The sequence below is a fragment of the Xyrauchen texanus genome, chromosome 14 (assembly GCF_025860055.1).
Source record: "Xyrauchen texanus isolate HMW12.3.18 chromosome 14, RBS_HiC_50CHRs, whole genome shotgun sequence".
NCBI classification, from domain to species: Eukaryota; Metazoa; Chordata; class Actinopteri; order Cypriniformes; family Catostomidae; genus Xyrauchen; species Xyrauchen texanus.
In genome coordinates this window covers 41,649,746-41,666,216 of record NC_068289.1, presented here as the reverse complement: position 1 = coordinate 41,666,216, position 16,471 = coordinate 41,649,746, and the positions used below count along the sequence as shown (strand labels likewise).

The window sequence follows — 16,471 nt, the reverse complement described above, 5'->3', positions numbered from 1 at the left end:
GCCCCAAAGTGCGTCGGCCTTCCAGGAAATTGCCCGGTATGCCAGATTGCCAGTCCAGCCCTGGGTAAGGGGCTCCATACATCTTTAATGGCAGTTTGGAGCTCCTGACACTTTTTGGAGCAATGCTTGCAGTAAGAGTTCTGGACTCGAGTTGCAAATTTGATGACTTGCGACTCGACTCGACATAATCAAAGAAGACTTGTGACTCGACTTAGACTTTGACAACAATGACTTGTTGTTCTCTGACTTGGAAAGACTTGATACCTTCTAAAGCCAAATATTAGAGTTGTACATTTAAAAATGTGCAGCAAATCAATTATTCATTTTACCCAATGAACAATTCATTTGATGTTCAAATCTGCATTTCCAGACTCCACATTCAACCAATCAGACAACCTACCAATCACCTTCCACGAGAGGGAGACCAAGTATGAAGATCGCACATTCAAGAACTACACAACCAAAATGAAGCCAATATTTTTTGGATATAAAGAATACACTAATGAAGGCAACAAAAGGATTGGTACATGTAGATACTGCGGTTCAAATAGTCAGACGCTTTATCAACAACGTCCAAATGTGTTCAAACCCACAGACAGAGGTTAGGATTGTTATCTTTCACATGTCAGCTATGGCTCCGTTCCATTTAACTTACAGTGTCAGCTGGGTTAGCTTGCTAGCTACTAGTGATGCAACAATATATAGAATTTTGATATATCACAAACCATATCGAGGCAAAACTCGACATTACGAAATTTGCAACAAATATAATCTCTCTATTGCTTGATTTGACCCCTACTGTGGGTTTGTTTCTACACTGTTTACAGGGTTCGCACAAGGTCCTTAAAGCACTTACATTTAAAAAATCTAAGTACTTGAATAACTGGAAAATCGTATTTTTGCTGAAAAGTCCTTGAGATTAAAACAGAACATTCATCCGTGTAATGTGTCCATCAAAGATGACATCCCTCACTCAACTTTCATTAAATAATGTAAAAAAGTAAAAATACATATTAATTTGAATCACAAATTGCAAAGAGAGACTTCTCTCTGGTTAATAAACCGGGGCATCTGCACGTGTCTATGAGATGCTCGTTGCTTGTTAAAGTGACAGTGCCATTTTTGCACTTGTTAATGGAATATTCCAGGTCCAATACAAGTTAAGCACAATCGACAGCATTTTGTGGGATAATCTTGATTACCATCAAAATTCATTTGGACTCTTCTTTAAAAAAAGCAAAAATCTGGGTTACAGTGAGGCATTTACAATGGAAGTGAATGGAGGCTTTTTCAAAAGTACTGCCACAATACATAAAAAATATTCATGTAAACATGATTTTAGTATGATCAAATAACTTGTGACTTGACTTGGACTTGCCTGTCTTGACTTGTGACTTGTAAAACAATGACTTGGCCCCACCTCTGCTTGCAGCTATATCCTTCGCGTGTGAGCGGGAATGCTATTTTTCTACCGCTGCTTTTGACTAATGATCTTGAAATCATAGTACCTATACAAGGTCTGTGTAACTGTTTGGGTTTGCTTACAAGACATTGACGTTTATTTTATTTTTCTTCTGACATTTTGAGATGCTTTCCTGCTCCTTCTCTAATTACAGCGGTCTCCAAGCATCCCTGTGTGCGCGCGCGTGTCTTTGGAGGGCGGGTTTTGGATAGGAAAGGTGTGTCTAATTTTACTGCTAACATGGCTTACTGGAACTTTAATCATTAGGAGAAAGCCTGCCAAGGAACACTGAATTATACCCCCCAGGATGTGGGTCTCCTTCCATTCTCCTTCAGTGAACTTTATGACCATATACACTCAGATGAGGAGAATTTCAGGAGAGTTTGTTAAGACCAGAAACCAAGCAGCTGATTTCAAACCTTTATACCAAATGCTATAGTTACAGAACCCCGTTATTAAAGGAATAGTTGACCCAGAAATGATACCAACTTTTTTTTCTTGCAGTGTATTTATTGCAGTTTTGTTTTCTATCAAATGGCACATTGAACACTGCAAAGGTTTGGCACATAGAAATTGGAGGGAAAATTGGAAGGAACATTGTCTGTGAGGGGCATGGAAATGTTTGTTTACACAAAGATATGTAGAGATAAGATGATCCATCTGGATGCACTTATGTGGTTACCTGTTAGCACATGCTTCATTCAACATGTAGCTGTCACTTTCACTTAATTACACTTAATGTTTCCATCCTCTTCTTCGCTGACACCCTTGAATGAGTTTGTATTGTCCTGTGGCTCTTGTTTTCATGTGGGTCCACACGCAAGAGTGACAGTGCTGAACTGAAATAGCTCAGGCGCACATGTCACGCTAATGTAATTAGAAAGCATTTGCATTGACTGATAACACAAGAATGTGTTGTAGGCCGGAGACTATTTTTGGACCGTCATGCTATCCGGCCTCTGATGTCCTTGTCTTAGGCCATGTAGAACTTTGGGTGATCAGACTCTTTCATGGATTCATGGGCTGCACGTAGATACACTTATTTCGTTTGGGTACAGGACCTGTGTGTGAAGATGACACACAATTGCATTTAGGTCATTTTGATTGGTTGACAGACAAACTCATAAATCAGATGAATATTTGGCATGGGTCAGCAATTTATTTTTAATTGTTGGTTTACATATTAAAATGATTTCTTTGGCCATTGCAACTTATTTGCAGCAGCATTTAAAAACACTCCTGAAAACCCTTGCATTCTGTTCTATTACCTCCACTGGCAATAGTGCACACTCCACAGTGGATTACTACTTGACAATCTACATTCACTGAGCACTTATTAGGAACACCTGTACACCTAATTATCCATAAGTGATAAACTAATAAGCCAATAATGTGGCAGCAGTACAATGCATAAAATCATGCAAATACGAGTCAGGAGCTGTGATTTTTCTGTGATTTGGACCGTGGTATTATTGTTGGTGACAGATGGGCTGGTTTGAGTAGTTTTGTAATGGCTGATCTCCTGGGAAGTTCTGTGGACGGAAAGACTGGTTCGAGCTGACAGAAAGTCTATGGTAACTCAGGGATCCACTCTGTACAATTGTAGTGAGCAGAATAGCATCTCAGAATGCACAACGTGTCGAACCTTGAGCTGGATGGGCTGCAAAAGCAGAAGATCAAGGTGGGCACTTTATTAGGACCATTATGTTCCCAATAAAGTGCTCAGTTAGTTTGTGGCATTGCACCACCAAAGCGTGGACTTGAAAGTTAGGACCACAGTGGATGAGGGCAGCATTTGGCCAAGGTACATGCCAGTATGTCTTGGCACAATGTGTGTGATGCAGTTTTCATCATTCAGCACAATACGTGTAGACTTGTATGCCTTTTTGTCTTTTCCACATCTTTGTGTTAAATGTGCTAAAAGAGTATTGCAGATCAGTCGTAGTGCACATGCTTCAAATGCATCCATATGGGCTTGCAGTCAAAACAGTATACTTTGAAAGGCTGAGCACCTGGTCGCTGACACTCATGTCCCTGGAAGTTGCTAACTCACGCCACCTAGTCGCTTTTTTATTGCAAGACACACAAGAATACCCCTTTAGATTATTACAAAATAAACTGTTGCCAAAGACCCTGACAAAACTCACAAGCCAATCACCTTTTTGATATCTTTATCAAAAAGGTGATTGGCTCTTCCATTCCATTCCACCTTCCAAGACAGGACAAGACATTCCTAGAGTCTTGTTACCAGTCCAAGAGTTCTTATAAGCTCTGGGCTGTTCTTAAGTCCCAGTCCATTCTTGTCTGTCTGTGAGTGATACATACGCAAACACACACACTGCATCTTATCTGTGGACATCAATGTCCGTGCATGGCTTCAGATCTACTGTGGGTGCAGGGCAGAGGAGGAGAGGTGAGGAAAAGGGAGGGTGCAGCACGGAGCAAAGTCCGTGACAAAGGAACAGTAGGTTTTACTGTCTGGCTGACCTCCAGGTCTCATTACTGAACTAAGTTGCATACCAATAACGAAGAAACCTTTTGTCTGTCAGAGCAGGTCTGCTTTGCAAGCAAAAGAACAAAATGGAAAGTCCTGGATTTCTGGGCTGAAACGAAAAAGAGAATAAAGAGTTTTCAAGGCAGGATTAAGAGTGAGTGGACAGGAGTGCAGTGAGTTTTGATTCCCGCAGCGAGTGTGTGCATGAGCGCATAAAAATGAGCTGCACGTTCAAGAGTCATAGAGTTAAAAATAACTTTATTGCGGATCATGTTTTGGAAGGAGGGATCTACTTCCCAAGCTAGGACAGCCTGCCATGCAGGGGCAGCACAGTCTGAGTGTGTGTGCATGCGTTGCTGCATGTGCGTGTGTGTTTTTGTGGCAGCAGGAGCACGCTGAGAGAAGAGGACTGCTGCGCTGCGTTCACTACACACATACGAGCACTCTTTCGGGCCTGTCCTGATGGTTTCTGTCCTATCCTGTGCCCCAGATGAGCTGGTGGATGTAACCTTGCTCCATGAGTGCTATGAATGATTCCCTGGACGAGCCACACACCTCTGGCAGCCTCGGGGAGAATGCGGCCGTATTTCGGGGAGTGAGAGACAGCGGGAACCTCGAGTCGGCCTTCATCCCACTACGCTCCCCCTTGCAGCCACCTAATGCTCCATACAATCAGACAACTCCTGCTGTCTCTACGCTCTTCAAGGGGAATAGGTAAGACACTTTTATTGCGCCCCATCACGACTTGTTCCACCAGTTGTATTTTCTTTATTGCAACTTTCGTTTACAAAATTGTCACACATGAAAATGTCTGTCGGAATGCAAGGAAACTAAACTGCGTGCATGAGAACACTCTGTATAATAAGCAACCCAGGCTATCCAGGACACTAGGTTCTCCACAGCATATCTATCTATGTCGATACTGTACCTCCTTTCTCACCGGTTAATCATTAATGCATCCAATCCCGCACACATGCAGTGTGTTGTCTCTACCTTCTGAGGAATAAAGCTGCCCTTGTGCTCCCTAAACCGTCTGCCTGAAAAATGTCTGTAGACTTTGTACCTGTATACAGAGGAGGGCAGAATGCACCGTTGTCCTTGGAGACTTCAAAACTGGAATAGAATCAAACACCTGTTACTTTCCAGCTTTCGATGAGTGGGTCCGTCAGCGATGCTAGGGCCGAGCGGGACAAAATGACACAGCTTAAGGGAGTAATTTCGAATCAGGGTCCTCTTTGCTAGCACTTTATATGTCATCTGCTAGCTTGGGGGTCATTTAAGTTTAGCTTGAATATGTCCTACAAACAGGACTTGGTCTTAAAGGAATAAGCTGTTTGTTTGTACTGTAACCAACGAACAACTGTCATGGCTGCTGAGCCCCCTCATATCCAGACACACAAACAACAAAATGAAACACACCACGCTGTGTTTGCAGGTCTACATGTGCAATCACATTTCACACTGCTTAAAGTTAATTACTTAAACTTTAAATACAAGAACATGCTGACACATTACAAACGTTTTCACCGTATGCCTGCTGAAGTAGTGTCCTGGACAAGCAATTTAGATGCGGGAGATGCTAGCACTTTTGCCATTCATCTTTCTCTTTTTGTGCATCTTGTGTTTTATTAAGCAATAATGTTCTGCTAATGCCACGCACTAGCATAAAGCATTAGACAACAAGTGGCGACCCAACACTACCAAAATTGTCTACAAAACTGTTATTTCAGTCTGTCACATCTCATGTTTTGTTGCCTTTGAATGATGGTAATTTGCTGACTCTCGCTGTGGCTTATGCATATCATCAGTGCGCATGCTCTCTCTCTCTCTCTCTCTCTCTCTCTCTCTCTCTCTCTCTCTCTCTCTCTCATCTCTATGTCTCTCTCTCTCTCCCATTTTTTTTCACTTTTCTCAAGTATCCATTGCGTCTCTAAGCTGAGCATGCCAGCTGAGATGGAGCCACACACAAATATTGTACACACAGTAAAATGTGCATGCAGGCACTGAAGTTACTGTTTACACATGTACTGTTATATTCATTAACACTATTTTAATTGGACTGAAGGTTTATCAGGATGAATGATTTAAAATGATTTAATATGGTAACACTTTACAACAAGGTTCCATTTGTTAACATTAGTTAATGCTTTCGGTATCATGAACGAACATTTAACAATATATATTTACAGCATTAATTATACTTATTTAATGTTAATTTATACAAATGTAATTGTTCCTTCTCAGTTCATGCTAGTTCATAATGCATTAACTAATGTTAACGTGTACAACTTTTAATAATAATTAAAATATATATATAATAGTATATGTTGAAGTTAAAATTCACCAAAATTAATAAGTGCTGTCAAAGTATTCTTCATTGTTAGTTCATGTTATATAATGTTGTTAACTAATGTTAACAAATGGAAACTTATTGTAAAGTGTTACCTATAATATAATATAATATAATATAATATAATATAATATAACATAATATAATATAATATAATATAATATAATAATATAATATAATATAATATAATATAATATAATATAATATAATATAATATAATATAATATAATATATATATAATATAATATAATATAATATAACATATAATATAATATAACATAATATAATATAATATAAGCAGCCCATATACAGCTCTGGAAAAATTGAAGAGACCACTGCAAAATTATCGTTTTTTCTGGATTTACTATTTATATGTATGTGTTTGAGTAAAATAAACTTGTTTGTTTAAAAATTAAAATTAACTTGTTTTCTTTGTATTATTCGAAGTCTAAAAACTTTATTACTTGTTATTTTCTGCAAATAAATGGAATACCTATAAAATAGTAAATCCAGAGAAACTGATTATGTGGTTGTCTCAATTATTTGCATAGCTGTATATTATATTATATTGTAATATTATATTATATTACATTATATAGTTCATGTATATATATATAATTGTGAAAAAATAGAAACAATATATTATATTATGCATAAAGAAACTGAGGCTGATTTTTAGGAATGTGAAGTTTTTTTATTATTATTTATTTATTTTGTGACATTATTTCCATGGCAATCAAACACTTTTTCCCAAATTCTCTCTACCTGAATTTCACAATAACATGTCCATTTCAGATTTCAGCCTAAAATCAAAGGAAAAAATTTGAAATTATATTATTTTTGACATTATATTGTAAAGTTTTTTTTTGCATTATTGTAATGAGAATTTAGGTGATGAAAATTTGCTTTATTATCATTAAAATAATGTCACGATGCATACATTTGAATGGTCTTTAAAATAAGGTTCCTTCCTTTTTAATCAATATTATTATTGATTTTATTTATTTATTTGGATTTTTTAGGTGAAATATGACCAGGACATGTTATTGATTGTTTTGTGAGCTATATCCATTAACAGAAGTCTCTAAACGGATTATAAATAGTTGCATGATCACGCAGCATCAGACCGCAGCTCATCACTTTACACCGGCCCTCCAGGGATCTTTCAGGTACGGCCGATGAAGTCATCTCTGGCTGAAGACAGCGTGTTGCCAGGGAGACATCAGTATGACATCAACCTCTGCCTCTCTCCAGCCAGCTGTCTTACTCATCAGATTTTAGTTTCAGTGCTGTCTGCTGCTTTTAGCTGCCTACTGAATCTTAACCATGAATTTGGACTTTTTTGCCAACTTTCTTGAAAACATTTGGTTCAAGTACTGTCTGCTGGCATCACGTCAAATGTAAAAATATATATATATATATTTTTTTAAATAAAATAAAATGCATGCATTCAGAATCAGAGCACATAACCTTGAGTAACAGCCACATTCAGATGACGGAGCACAATAGCGCACAACAATGTCCGACAACTTTTTCAGCAATCTTTTTTTCTGAAAGTACTTTTTCAATATATTTTTTTATTAATTCAAATAATTTTAAGGCATTTATAAAATAATATATAAAAGAGTTCTTAGACATGAGCCAAACCAACAAGCTCCGATGTGAATCACAGCATTGCCAACTTGTCACATCACAAGCAAAAACATAAATCATCCCATGAAGCATTGCAAATTATGCAATTGAATAAAAAAATTACGGTACAATATACAACAACTGACTATAAGTCATTAATTATTGAAGTACAAAATAAGTCAAAATTCAAATATTTACCAATGTGTAAGTTGATTGAGAGTGTAGGAACACTAACTCGATGATGTCATTTGCAATGGTAGTTGTGCCACAGTCTCCATTGTTCCTATTTACGTCTCTTTTCACTTGTTTTTCTTTCTCTCTTCAGGCAAAGTAGAGAGGAGAAGGAAACCCATGTGAGACCCGTCCCAAACCCCTTCTCAGAGCTGCTGCAATCCCCTTTCTCTTTAGTGTCTGAGTGTCTGTTACCCTGGACCAAAAACATTACAACTCAGGTGAGACACTTCTCCATGATTTACTGTTCAGATTTTTTGCCTACTTAGGGAACCACCTTCCTAACTGAAATTAAACCTCATAAGTGAGCAATTTGAAACATTCTTTATAGGTAGCAACTCATATTAAGTGCACAGGAGACTCATTTCACAATTGATTTCAATAGAGTTTGGTGTTAGCATGTTGCTAAGCTAATGCTGCAGTGCTCTAATAGGCATTACATTCACATCGAATGTTGGGTGAAACCGTACATATTTTATTATTTACATAAACACTTTCTTAAAGTATACTTATAAGCAGTATGTCAGGAAAACTTTCTGAATGTTTGTATTTTATTGGTTTATGTTTTTAATGAGAGTAATTAAATGGATAGGTGTACGATTACAAAAAACAAGAGTTTATTGCAAACTTGCAGGCAAATTGTCAATTTTGTGCAAACATTTTCAACAAATCACAACCTCAATTGCATGTGAAAATAATGAGTGGCAAATGTGTGGCAAGTTTACCAGAACTCTAGATTTCTGTAAGGGTAGAACTGGGTAACAATATAAATTTTCTGATGCATCTTGATCTTCATTTGAACGATCTCGATATCGATTCTTAAATCCCAAGATCGATCTTTCTCTTTATGGAGCAACCCTCTATAATGCAAGTAAATCACTCGCATTTGCGACTAAATCTCGGTCTACACAGCTAAAAATGTCTTTGATTAGCCACTGGCTAGTAAATGTTCAGATTTAACTCACCAGTGAGGTCATTTCACTGCATGTTGTGAGTAAAACTTTGGTTTAACTCGTTCTGTGTCCAAAGACAAGATCCACAGATCCATATGTCATTGAATAATGTCTCTTTTCCATTTTCCATTTTTTACAATAACAGCAAAAAATAAACATTCCATTCTTATCACACATGAAAGTGCTACAGAAACCATGCACGTCCTCTTATTATTATATTCGCTCACTGGCTGATGCCGGTAGTCTTAAAGAGACGGAACCGATTTAGCACATGTTCTATATATCAATGTAAATAATTGTAAATTGTACAAATTATGCAAGTAAATAATACAAATTTAACAAAAAATATATGCAACATAATATATGCAATTTCAAGACATTAATTGATGGAATAGAATGAATTTGAACATTTTCAAAAGCTAAAATGTGACCTATTTGATGAAAAACGAATGATAAAATATAATTACGAAAATTCATATTTTCAAATTGTGCCTAGAAGGTTTCTTCATAATTAAGAGCATTAGCTGAAAGATCAGTTATAATAATATGTAAGCAAAATAAACATTGTAACAGAAATATGAAGCGATATCGAATCGAATTGAATCGTAATTTGTATCAAATCAAGAGCTTGTGAATCTGAATCGAATCAGGAAATCTGTATCAATACCCTGCCCTAGTTAGTTGATTTATCGGTTGACTGATTGATTGTATAATTTGTTTGAAACTGTACTCAAAGAAAAAAGTTACACTATTTTACTAATATTTCAGTTTAAATTCATACAGTATCTAGCCAGAAACTTTGGAGACAATAACTGTGGTATTATTTTATTTATTTTTTATTAAAATAAAATAGCAGAATACAAAGTATGAATGAAGAAAAGACCATAAAAACTGTAAATAAAAAATTAAAAATAATAATAATAAAAAAAAATAAGAAGAAATAGTAGTTGAAAATATTTGTGTTAATAAGAATGTTCTGTGAATCCAGCCGGGCTATGAACACCATAAATATTAAAGTGGACTGGTAGCCTTAAAATATTAGATTAATGGTCAATCGATATGGGTTTTTCAATTAAAGATTCTTTAATTATTTAAATTTGCAAACACCCCAAAGACCCCCACCCCAAATCATGATTGTGTCTAAATCTAAGGAGAATTTCTGAATTTATCTCCCAATCCAGTGCTACAAAAACATATATTTGCTAAATAAAAAGTGATTACCTTGATTTTTACATATTCTAAAGGAAATGTAAGTGGTATTTGCGCATGCAAATCTCACCACCATGATACTAGGGGTGTTGTGGATGGTTGCCAGGGCATTGTTATGTGGTTGCTAAAGTTTTCTGAACGGTTTTTAGTGCATTTCTATGTGGTTGCTAGGGTGGTCTGGGTGGTTGCTAGATGGATACTGTACATTCTAGCCCACCCCCAAGTAAAAAGAGCCCACCCTCAAGTTTCTATGAAATTTTGGTGTCTAGATGTGGCAAAAAAATCACATGTTTGATAAAAAAAAATTGCCTCCTCTCCTCAACAAGCCGCACGAATTGAGGTATCATTCATGTTCACAAATGGTGTGATGCAAGAGTTTAATCATTAAGTTTAGGGGTTTCAAAAAAATTTAAATAGGAAATAAATATAAAAAATAGTTTTTGCATTAACAGTTTTACTTGATAAAGAGTTTGTTCGTTATGTCTGCTTTTAGTTTTGAGCTATAATTGTGAAGTTGTTGTTGGTTTTGATGCATTGTGCATCATTAAAGCTTAGAAACCTTGCAACCATTTAATGCTGATGTAGTCTTATAAGTTTGTTATCAGACGCATTTACAGTAGACGCTTTTCTACTAGAAACTATTTTTGCTCCAGAACTTGGCCAAAGCAATCTGCTTACATTGCTGGTTTGTGAAAAGCTACAGTAGACCCCCACTGATCTTATAATATGCAAAATGTATGTTATGAATGACTTTCCGGCACAGCTCTGACCTGCAGCACAATCTACAAATTACAGCATATTGAAATGTACCATCATAATGTGGCTTTGCAGTTTTCCATTATGGGGGCCTTCATTTCATTTGAGGCAGGCAGTAATGAGCCCTCTCATATTATATCTGAGGCTAGCAATTATGGCCTCTACAGCCAGAGCATATGAGCGAAATGGAAGGGGGGGAGGGGGGAAGAAGTGCCATGGATAATTTTTGCTGTGCTAGTTTTTGGAGTTTGATTCCGATAGGAGAGCGGTGAGCTGACCCAGACTATGCGAAATGTTGAAGAGGTCAATGAGCACTAAAACCTGGAGAGAGCTATCTATTAGCATTCCAGTTATTCCAATGACATCTGCTTGGCTAGCACACGCGAAAGTACGCAATCTGGAGGCTGACATCTTTACTCATTGTTGATCACGTCCGGGATCGGTTGTCATGTGACCGATCACTCATCAATGACAACTGATAATTCCATTTCAAGCTTTTAAAAGCCCTTAAATCACTCTTGGGGTCCTCCAACACACAATCAGACGTGTTTCTTTGGGGATGTTCACATAGGACATGTTATTTTGTTTAATAACATGCTAACAGCTTAACAGCTGGATGGGAACAGAATGCAGATGTAACAATATTAGCACACTCTTTGTATTGCTTACAGCAGGCAATTTGAAGAAGACAGAAATTGTCTTGAAATATATTGAAGGCAGCAAATTTGTTACATAACTTCTGTTTTAATGGCTGTAGTGGCGATGCTTTAAAAAGGATGAATTTAGAGGTGCATCTTCTCGGAGAGAAGAGAACAGCATGCGGCAAGAACTCTCCGAAAAGTTGCATTCCAATTCATCCCTTTTAAAGGGGTCATGAAATGGTGTATTCCATTCAGAATAGGTTTCTACCACCGCGATCACTGCAGCAAGACATTAGCAGCTCATTAGCAGCCCTAAACCACTAAAGGGTGCTATAGATTCATAGAACCATAGCATTTCAACAGGCCAGAGCTGAATAAGGGCATGTTAAGCTTGTTTTCCCAACCACCCTTAAAAAGGAAAAATAAAAGAGAAAGAAGAAGAACAACAAACACCACAAAATTAATTTTCTGGGTAAACGTTGCAATGGAGACATATGATAAAGACTTTACTACAGCATTTAGCATTCACGAGGACATCTGTGCATTGGAGAGTTATTTGCTTGCATTTATTAACTCACATTTCATTAGAAAGAGTTAACATTTGTGAGTATTTTTATACATATGTACAGACGTTATGAGCAAGCATCATTAGACCGCATATTCAAACAATTGTTACTTCCAAAAACTGTTAAGACTCAAAACATGTGCTTTCTTTTAATGAGCCAATAGGATAGCCCATATTTTCTATTTTTAACAAGGATTATCAAATATGAATGTATTCATTTATATGTATACCATTGAGCCATATTATTTTATATTCTCCTGGCAATAAAAATGAAAGAAAAGGTGAACAGAATCATTATGGGAGCAGAATACTTATCAAATGATATATTATAAAATATTTGAAAAAGAATCGCAATTTTCCTTTACATGCATTAGGGTGGAAGTTAGTACTGTGAGTCACCACATTATTTGTATAATATTACAAATCTTAACATGCGTTAAGAGTTTTACATAATAATCAGAAACGCTATTCAGGTCAAGCCTGTAGGCTACAAGCTTTGATATTCTTAATCCAGTATATAGTATTTTATTAGTAGTTAAAATTTTCTATTAACCTATGTTGCCTGAAAGCTTGATAACATTTATTATTTTTCAGAGTGATTATTTTTCGGTGTGAATATTAGCTTTCTGATGTAACCCCAATAGTCTATTGGCAACATAGAAATACAAAACAAGCTGTGTTTGGCATGGAGTGTAACATCAGTGTGCCGGTGCCTTAATAAATCCGTGCATAATAAAGAGTGATAGATAATGTTGCTAGGTGTTGCTAGGCATTGCTAGCATTTTAGGAAGTAGCTAGTTGTTGCTAGCATGTTTTAGAAAGTTTCTAGGCGTTGCTAGCTTGTCGCTAAGCATTGTTGTCAAGTAGCTATGCATTGCTAGTATGTTGCTAGGTGCTGCTAGCACATCATAGCATATTGCTAAGTATTGCTAGCATGTGGCTAGGCCTTTTTAGCGTGTTTTAGCTTGTAGCTATGTGTTTCTAGCAAGTTTCTAGACATTGCCAGAATGATTTAGCATTTAGCTAAGCATTGCTTACATGTTTTAGCATGTAGTTAGTTTCTTGAATACTATTATTTATTGCTAGCATGTTTTAGAACGTTGCTAGGTTTTTTTAGCATGTTTTAGCATTAAAAAGTCAGACATTTGGAACATCAAAAGAATAAGAGTAAATGATAACAGAATTTCCAGATTTTGTTTTTTTTTTACATTTGGTTTACAAAGGGTTAACTATCATTTTAATGCTAAACAAATAATAATAAATAAATAAATTGATTGGTGACTTATTGATTGGTGGTCGGCTAGTCATCCACCAACGCTAGCTAGACCTCACTGTACCAATTACCATTTTTGCATGTCAGAAAGACTAGCTCTGTAGGCTGAAATTACAGACTAGCGATCGCAGATGAATATGTATACATAAGGATTCCAGTTCAAGTTTTGGTTTCTGCAACTTTTTTTGTGAGCTCTGCAGCAGGTAATTGTGTGATTCAGAGTTATTGCGGCTAATCAGGTTGAGTTCTGTTCACTTGTTCACTGTCTAAAAAGCTTGATTGTGTTGATACCCTCTTTGCAGGTAGTGTGGTGTCCTCACAAGATACAATTCAGGTCTTACTTGATTGATTCTTAAACATGCCTCAGGCTGCACTAGCCGCTGATTGCAAACTCTCCACTGTCTGGCCTAATATTGTTTGAGTTGAATGATGAGATTATGGAGGATTTGTATTGGTTTTGGATGATTTAGAGGAGGGGAACACTTAAGCTTCAGCTGTGAAAGCGAAACAACACCTCTGTGACCTCCTGATCTCTTCTTAGACTTCTCAAGCAATTATTTTGCAATTGACCCTTCGCTCAGCTCTCCCTTAAAGGGATAGTTCACCCAAAATTGAAAATTCTGGCATCATTTGTCATTCTGCCATCATTTGTCATCATCATTATGTCATCAACTCTGTCAATGATCCAAACCTTTATTACTTTATATCTTCCATGGAACACATAGGTGCTTCAGTCACTATTTAAAATGCATCTTTTTCCTTATAATGAAAGTAAGTGGTGACTGACATCTCCTTTTGTGTTTCACGGAAGAAAGAAAAACATGAGGCTGCGTAAATGATAAGATAATTTCCGGTTTTGGATGAACTATTCCATTTACATTAATTTGAACATTTATAAAGTAACTAATGCATTCAATTAGTACTTTTATTTTTTAACTTAATTTGTGTGTCCATAACATTTGAGCTGCTAGCACCATGTTGAGCTACAGGTCCCCTGCTTAGCGAAGGGTTAATTCTCATGCAGGTCTGCAGCCATGGATGATTTGGTTGGCAGGTCTTTCAGCAGCCTTTTGAGACGTTCCTGCGAGCAGAACAAAAGAAGAATGTTAGTGTGCACAGCTGTTTGTCTGACAGCACAGCTGAGTCACACGGTCAGCATGCAAAAAGCAATGACATCATAGGCCTGCCCTGCCTCCATCACTGCCCTGAGACTCAGCTGGTTAGCTAAAAGCATTGCATCATTGTTCTGCCTGCCCTCTTCACCCCAGAGCACTAATAATTCCTTCTTTTCTGTGTTGAGTGTTTTTGAGTTCTAGAAACATTTAAAGTAAATGAAGGCCTATGAGAAGTGAAGTGTCATTCAGCTCTCTAACTATTTTACATTTCACAATGCAGCCCATCCAATATTATCTACTAGGGGTTTGAATCAGCAGGAACCTAGCAATTATGAAATTATGTTGAATTCTGGGTCACAGTATGATAATAGAGTGGTTCTTTATGTTTAATTGATAGTTATTATAAACATTCATATATTGCAATTAGGGCTATTTTATTTAAATTTGTATTTTATTTAAATAAATACAAATCGTGATATGGTCTAGCATAGTATTAAACCACAAAAGGCTGTGATTTAATAAATAACTAGATAGTTTGCATGTGCTGCATGCTTCAAAGTGAAGTGGCCGCATGGTTAAATTCGTTTCTGGGTCACGATAAAATAATATTGTGATTTTTTTGTTTCATTGATAGTTATTCCAAACTTTTATATATTGTGATAAGAGCTGCATAACTTATTGAGTTAAAATTGAAATCATTATAAAGCCTAGTGTGATTATTAATCTGCAAAAGGCTGCAATTTAAATAAATAGATATAAAGTTTGCATGCTCTGCATGCTTCAAAGTGAAGTTGTGTCACAGTTGTATTAATTTCTGCTTCACGATAAAATTATATTGTGATTCTTTATATTTAATTGATAGTTATTCAAAACTTTGATACATTGCGATTGGGGCTGCACAATTAATCCAGATGAAATCAAAATCACAATATGGTGTATTGTGATTATTAAACCACAAAAGGCTGCAATTTAATTAAATAGCGAAATAGTTTACATGTGCTGCATGCTTCAAAGTGAAGTGGTGACACAGTTATATTCGTTTCTGGCTTACGATATAATAATATTTTGATTTATTTATGTTTGGTTGACAGTTATTAAAAACTTTCATATATTGCGATTGGGGCTGCACAATTAATTAAGATAAAATCTAAATCATGATATGGCCTAGTGCAATTATTAAACCACAAAAGGCTGCAATTTAATTAAATAGCAAAAAAAAAAAAAAAAAATGCATTGTGTGCTTTAAATTGAAGGAGCGACTAAGTTATATTCGTATCTGGGTCACAATATGATATTGTGATACATTGTTTAATTGACAGTTCTTAAAATATGTACTGTATATATATTGGGATTAGGGCTACACAATTAATCAAAATAAATAAAAAAATCACAAAATGCCCTAGTGCAATTATTTAACCATAAAAGTCTGTGATTTAATGAAATAATTAAATAGTTTGCATGTGCTGCATGCTTCACAGTGAAGGGACATGGTTTTATTTGTATCTTGGTCACAATATGATAATATTCGTAATATAAGAGTGTTGCTCAATCTCTCTTGTCTCCAAATATATTATTGTAAAATATTTAACTAAAAGTAGATATTCTTGCCGTGAGAATATCATGAAGATCTGCTATACGTTGATTTATTCAGTCTGATTTAATGAAGATTAAGTGACTATGGCGACATGCTTGCTAAATGATATTATGTGGTTCCTTAAGCCCAATGTTTACTTTTTACGTGTATACTAGCCTTTTAAAGTACACTTCATTTGATAGTGCGCTTGTACACA

General features: G+C 36.2%; 1 protein-coding gene across 1 annotated transcript in view; it reads left to right on the top strand.

The window, feature by feature from the left end:
- grb14 (growth factor receptor-bound protein 14) overlaps positions 1–16,471 on the top strand; it is an 83,459-nt gene that overhangs the window by 18,170 nt on the left and 48,818 nt on the right. The window contains exons 2-3 of the mRNA XM_052142674.1: positions 4,447–4,670; positions 8,264–8,390. Coding sequence (XP_051998634.1) covers positions 4,474–4,670; positions 8,264–8,390 — 324 coding nt within the window. The 5' untranslated portion in view covers positions 4,447–4,473. The remainder of the gene's footprint in view (positions 1–4,446; positions 4,671–8,263; positions 8,391–16,471) is intronic.